The sequence below is a fragment of the Oryzias latipes genome, chromosome 19 (genome assembly GCF_053564925.1).
Source record: "Oryzias latipes strain Hd-rR chromosome 19, Olatipes_Hd-rR_3.1".
Taxonomy (NCBI): domain Eukaryota; kingdom Metazoa; phylum Chordata; class Actinopteri; order Beloniformes; family Adrianichthyidae; genus Oryzias; species Oryzias latipes.
The window spans coordinates 9,127,199-9,133,883 of record NC_136255.1 but is presented as its reverse complement, the minus strand read 5'-3'; the positions used below and the strand labels follow the sequence as shown (position 1 = coordinate 9,133,883).

The 6,685-nt window shown below is 42.1% G+C and overlaps 1 protein-coding gene across 1 annotated transcript; it reads right to left on the bottom strand.

The window, feature by feature from the left end:
* Positions 1–4,635: 4,635 nt before the first annotated feature.
* On the bottom strand, positions 4,636–6,685 carry LOC101171981 (muscarinic acetylcholine receptor M3-like). Its single transcript, XM_078938118.1, has 4 exons — positions 6,629–6,685; positions 6,036–6,331; positions 5,384–5,901; positions 4,636–5,301 (listed from the first exon to the last, which is right to left on the bottom strand). Exons 1-4 carry the CDS (start codon positions 6,683–6,685, stop codon positions 4,769–4,771), a joined length of 1,404 nt encoding a protein of 467 aa, XP_078794244.1. The 3' UTR covers positions 4,636–4,768.

Here is a 6,685-nt window from a genome sequence, read left to right as displayed (position 1 = left end):
TAGACCTGCAACGTGACGATCCAACATTGGCACCTTTTTTTCAGAGAGCAGTGGAAGGAACACCTGAGACTGGATCAGACCTCTGCGCTGCTGAAACCTTTTTTTTGAACCAGGGCATGCTCTATCGTAAGCAGGGGTCCCAAACTCAGTTAGTTGCACCACAGGCAGTGAAGGATTTGGTGTTGACCTTGGGCCACTCGATTCCCATTTTGGGAAACACAAAACCACTTCTCGAATTAAAAAGCATTTTTTTTTTGGCCTGGCTTGCACTCTGATGTTGCACTGTTTTGTAAAAGTTGCCCTCAGTGCCAGAAGTCTTCTATCAAAACCCCTCCCAGAGCTCCACTTCAACCTTTACCAATTATAAACACTCCATTTGAGCGGTTGGGGATGGACATTGTCGGCCCTCTTGAAAAAAGAAAAAGCAGGCAACCGCTTCATGCTTGTTATCACGGATTACGCCACAAAATATCCAGATGTGTTTCCGCTGAAGTCCATAAAGGCGAAATCAGTTGCTTCCTCCCTTGTGCAATTGTTTTCTAGAGTTGGTTTTCCCCTGGAGATCTTGACGGATCGTGGAAGCAACTTCATGTCAAACCTGCTGAAACAAGTCTACAAGTTGCTGGGTATTAAAAGGTTAAGAACAACACCATATCACCCACAGACAGATGGCCTTACGGAAAGGTTCAATCAAACCTTGAAACAAATGCTAAGAAAGTTTGTGGATGAAACAGGCAGTGATTGGGACCAGTGGCTACCATATCTCCTTTTTGCTTATAGGGAGGTACCACAGGCATCAACTGGGTTTTCTCCTTTTGAACTACTTTATGGTCATGAAGTGAGAGGCCCTTTGTCACTGTTAAAGGAGACATGGGGAGGTGAAAATAAGGAACACTCTGTTAACCTGCTTTCGTATGTTCTACAGATGAGGGAACGTTTGGAACGGATGAGAGAGCTAGCCCACTCTCATATGTTAGAAGCTCAGCAGTATCAGAAGGGGTGGTATGACAAATCAGCCCGGCAGAGGTCTTTTAATCCTGGGCAAAGGGTCCTGGTACTGTTGCCAAGCGAAGGCAGCAAATTACTTGCAAAGTGGCAGGGTCCATTTGAGGTTCAGCAGAAGCTGGGACCATCAACATACAGAGTGGCAACCCCTGGGCAACCCCGTTCCAACAGGGTGTTGCATGTCAACCTTCTTAAGGAGTGGGTGGATAGGCCCACAAAGATTGCTCTGTTAATTAGAGGGGTGCAGGAGGAGGAAGATGGGGAAGAACAGTATCTACCAGTGACCACCTCAGTGGACTTGGATCTCAGCCACCTGCCTCAGGAAAAACAACTTCAGGTAAGAGCACTGACCAATTCAAAAGTGTTTCAAGAAAATCCAGGGAGGACGAATATTGTCTCCCATGACATTGTATTAAAGGAAGGAGCATCAGTGAGGCGTTTGAGTTACAGAATCCCAGAGAGGTTGCTGATCCCACTGAAGGAGGAGGTTGACCTAATGTTGTCCCTTGGAATTATTGAACCCTCAAAGAGTGACTGGTGCCACCCAGTGGTCCTGGTTCCAAAAAAGGATGGAAGCATGAGGTTCTGCATTGATTTCAGGTATTTAAATGCAAACTCAAAATTTGATTCCTACCCCACTCCTAGGATTGATGACCTAGTGGAACGGCTGGGAAAAGCAAAATACCTTTCAACTATAGATCTCTGCAAAGGGTATTGGCAGGTCCCCCTTGCTGAACGATGCAGAGAACTAACTGCTTTCCGGACACCTGTGGTTTTGTTCCAGTTCACTGTCATGCCCTTTGGACTCCATGGTGCTCCTGCAACGTTTCAGAGGCTGATGGATAAGGTGCTGTATGACATCTCCAACTTTACAGCAGCCTATTTGGATGACATAATTGTCTATAGTGATACTTGGGAGGAACACATGAAACATCTGGAATGTGTTCTAGAGCGTTTGCAGTCTGCTGGCCTGACAGTCAACCCCTCCAAATGTGACTTTGCTAAAGCGGAGACTCAGTATTTGGGGTATGTCATTGGGAATGGGATGATAAAACCTCAGGTAAACAAGGTCTCCGCCATCGAGGCATGCCCATTACCACAGACCAGAAAAGAACTGAGGTCATTTTTGGGTATGGCAGGGTTTTATCAACGTTTTATCCCCCATTTTTCTACCAGGGCAGCCCCTCTTACAGATATGACTGGTGCAAAGTGTCCAAACAAGATCAAATGGACAGAAGATGCAGTGACGGCATTTAAAGACCTTCAAAAATCCCTCAGTGAGAGCCCGGTTTTGTATAGTCCAGACTTTGAAAAACCATTTGTCTTGCAAACTGATGCCTCAGAGAGAGGGTTGGGAGCTGTTCTTCTGCAGGGAACATCTGAGGAGCGGCACCCAGTGGCATACGTCAGTCGGAAGTTGTTGCCGAGAGAAGTCCGTTATTCTACGGTAGAGAAAGAGACTCTGGCCATAAAATGGGCTTTGGACTCCCTCAGATATTACTTGCTGGGACGGGAATTTATACTGGAAACGGACCATAAGGCTCTTCAGTGGCTCAACAAGATGAAGGATTCAAATGGAAGGATTACCAGGTGGTACCTCTCAATGCAGCCTTTCTGCTTTACCATCCGCCATGTTCCTGGCAAGATTAACTGCATCGCGGATTACCTGTCCCGCCGTCCTGACCAGAGTCCTGAAGGGGAGGGGAGTGTGATGACTGCAGTCACACAAGATTATTATTAAGGTGAAGTGTACACTTTTCATTTGTAGTTGTGTGTATTTTTTTGCTATGATTATTTGTGTATATTGATTCTTTGTTTGAGTTTTCATGTGGAGCTGTACCGGCTTGAGGTGGCCAAGAGATGGTGCCAAATGGAGCGGCTTTCAAAAAGGGTTCTACCATTACCTGGACTCCATGGGGGAGGGAATGGGTTTCTCTGTTCTGCTTGTGTTGTGTTTTCTCTTAACCCCCCCCCATTGTATCATTAGTGGTTCAATCCACTTACTTAAAAGTCCTCAGGTGTGTGTTAATGGGAGGTCAGTCTTTTGGGTTCTTTCCTAAGTCGCAAGTTTGTTCACCTCTTTTATGGGCCCTTTTAAAACTATGTTTGTTCAGTGGGATCCTTGACATTAAAAAGAATTTATTTTTGGACTAAATATCTGTGCTCTTGGCCGTGTTTGTCTGATCCATCACACTACTGAAAGTACCAAGTAATAGACAGGGCTGACTTTCTTTTACAGTCCAGTTTCAATGTACTTAAGGGGTAGTTTCTGTGGTAAATTCATGGTAAATACCATGAAACATACAGCAACTGCAGACCTAAAGGTCAAGGTACTTTATTTGTACTTACAAACTATCTTCATTTAACCTGGGTAGGTGTACAAACCTGTGACTACTCCTTTACAAACTAAATTGATGCTTTGCTCTGATGGATTGACCTGTGATGTGAAGTATTATAAAAATCTTTAAACATACTTATTTGAACCAGGTCATAAGTGACATTGTCTCTCTAGTCCATAATGGATGTGTTGGATTATTTTTCGTTATTCATTTTTTTTACTTAATTTTTTTTATTAAAGCTGATTAGATAGAAATTAGCCCGGTTTATTTGAGTTTTCAAATCTTTTAAGTGGAAAGCCTTTGTATTTGTGTTTGTTTATTGAAAATGTCATTTAACTTTAAGCTTTAATCTTTTAAGGTATTTCTGAATGTGTTCCTGTGCAGCTGCACAAGGAGCCTCCACAGTTTTGATTTTGTTTTCTTATTCTAATAAATTTGATTCTTCTTTGTCTTCTTTGGAATAAAAAGAAGAAGAAAAGAAAAAAGTGAAAACAATAACAACAAAAACATGGAGAGAGGAGAAAATATAAACTGCATCTCCGAGATAGATGTGCGGATTTGTTAAAGAGCAGACATTCCATTCATTTGAAATAAGTTTAGCTGGTGTCTTCAGCAAGCACCAGATGTTTTTAGCGCATATTTAAGGATTATCAGCACAGCAATGGTGTAATCTCTGGGCCCCAAAAGAGCCTGCAGTTCATGAACAATTTATCTAAAATGACCACTGCTCGGTACTCAGCTGTGAGGTGCTTCTTCAGTGGGAAGAGGATCTTTCTCTGCCGCAGGATCTCCGCCAAGAACTGATCATTCACGCTGAGATCGTGTTGGTAAGGGTTATTCTGATTTTATTTTTCTTTTAACTTGAATGTATCTTGCTGATGGCCCTCATAATATCTAAAATGTCCACACACAAAAAAACAAATCAAGGTCATATTTTTTTTTTATAAGTCCATGCAGTCATTCTGCACATCATCAAGTTTTCTAAAACTGTTCTTGTCATTCATTGCTACCAAATAAATAACTTTATTAAAGTATATTGTTTATTTGTTTACCTGTTTACATGATTGTTCAGATTAAAAAAATACAGGTCAACTCAAAAACATGATTGTATATCGGTAAACTGTTGTGCTCACGAAGAGATTTTATAATCAGTGATCAGTTGTTAAATTTAAAAAATGCAAAGACTGCCAAAAATGTGTTTTCTTCTAAAAATCACTGGTGTTACCAATTAGGACAGCTTTGCATCAACCTCACTCTTACTAGAATGAGATCTCAGTTTTCATATGAGGTCTAGAATTGTCCCAAATGAGTACGAACAAGTTGTGGAGTTTAGGTTGAACTGTCATGGCGCAGTCTTTTTTGAGAAAAAGCATGTGAATGCCAATCTGTATACAAATATTCATATAATGTGTAAATGAAAATGCTTATGATGGAGGCATTTGGTGTCTCGCTTTACGCACGTTCTTAGTTTGAAAAGCTTGTCTCTGATGTGGGTGAGGCTTCTTTCTTCCATTCCACTGGCACATTAAAATGGCCCTGAAAGTTGTCCGGAAGGTTTTGTTACACAGAGCGTAGCACATAGGGTTCACTGTGCTGTTGACATAGCACAGCCAGTAACCAAGAGCCCACAAAGCTTCAGGGATGCAGTTCTGACAGAAAGTATTGATCAAAACCATGATATTATAGGGCAACCACGTCATCATGAATGCCAGCAAAATGGCACTGAGGGTCCGAGCTGCTTTCTTCTCATTTGCCTTTTTTTCATTCTTGTGTTTGTTTATCTCAGGTTTTGCCCTCAAGGCAAACCGTTTGGCCAGGGCAGCATCTTTTATGGTCATGGTTAGACCTGGCAGGTTGGATGAAGAGGCCTTAAAAAGGGGTGAACCATGTTGTCTTTTGATGGTTGATGTTTGCTCTAGATCCTTGTTTTCCTCCTCCTCTACAGACTTCTCAAACTCTAGACAGACAGAGAGACAGATTAATTTTGTCTTCCTCTATCATTAGACAAAATATCAACACACACCCGGTCTGTGTCTAACCTGTTGGCGATTGTGATGCACTGTCAAAATCGGAACCTCTTGGGTCCCTAGCAGGGCCATCCTGATGACACAACTTTCTGGATGAAGAAGTTCTTACAAGGTGCAATTTGACAGAAGTATTCCTCTGGTTGGATTTTATACTCCCTTCACCAACTCCTTCACTCATTTCACTTACAGTCTGGTTCAGGTTGGTGCTTGCACAAGACCCTTTAAGGCTTTGTATGTCTTTGGCTCTTTTCTCTGTCTCCTGGTAAATCTTCCAAAACAGAAAAGCCATGACAGTCACTGGCAAGTAGAAGGCAGCAATGGCAGTGCAGAAGGTAGTAACGGGCTCAGTCAAGAACTGGATGTAACACTCCTCTGGCGGTACAGTCCGCTCACCAACAACATACTGCCAAAACAATATGGCAGGAGCCCAAAGAACAAACGAGATGGACCAGGCTAATCCAATCATGGCCATGGTGCGCTTGGTGGTGCGTTTCGCCCTGTAGGTCAAGGGTCTTGTTACAGAGAAATATCTGAAAGGACATAAGAAGACAGCAATACCCAACTATTTGATGTTCCAAGACTTAGAATATGATTATGCTTAATGAGAAAAAAAACAAGTGGTGTCCACAACCTGCAAAAATACGAATACAAATATTTCAGTTACCTGTCAAAACTAATGATGAGAAGGTTCATGACTGAGGCATTACTAGCCACGTAATCTATGGCGAGCCACAAGTCACACAAGACTGGCCCAAGTGCCCAATGACCCATGATGATGTAGGTTGTGTACAGGTTCATTGACAAGGTACCGATAATCAGGTCAGCAAATGCCAGGCTGAGCAGATAGTAGTTGTTCACTGTCTTCAGGGTCTTGTTTATTTTGAATGATATTAGTACAAGGATGTTTCCAACAACAGTGATGACAGAGAGAGATCCTGTGAGGAAGACAATTATGATGACCTGTAGATGAAGATGAACCAGGAGATCAGGTCTGGAAGAGACTGATAAATACACAGAGGAGCAAAAAAAGTATTTGGTAATCACTAATTTCTCAAGTTGTCTTTCTTTGAAAGAGAGGGCTGTAATTTTCATCAGAACTTTTTATTTTATCACAGTTTACATTCAATATCACAGTTTACAGTTAAAAAATCAGCAGTGAGCAGTTTATCTATGAAATGTAAACACCTCTGATGGAACTGAATTTCATGATATTATCTGTACAGTGTGGTATTTCATAAAATCTCTCAGAGCAGTTACCTGCCACAGGGGGTCTCCTCCTGATCCATTTGTCTTCTCTGTGGGCAGCACTGACAT

Excerpts from the sequence above, each read along its gene's own strand:
- LOC101171981 (XM_078938118.1), bottom strand. The coding sequence starts at position 6,685 with ATGTCAGTGCTGCCCACAGAGAAGACAAATGGATCAGGAGGAGACCCC. Across the intron at positions 5,902-6,035 it reads CTCATCATTAGTTTTGACAG|ATATTTCTCTGTAACAAGAC; the intron begins GTAACTGAAATA and ends ATGTCCTTTCAG. Across the intron at positions 5,302-5,383 it reads TGCATCACAATCGCCAACAG|AGTTTGAGAAGTCTGTAGAG; the intron begins GTTAGACACAGA and ends CTGTCTGTCTAG.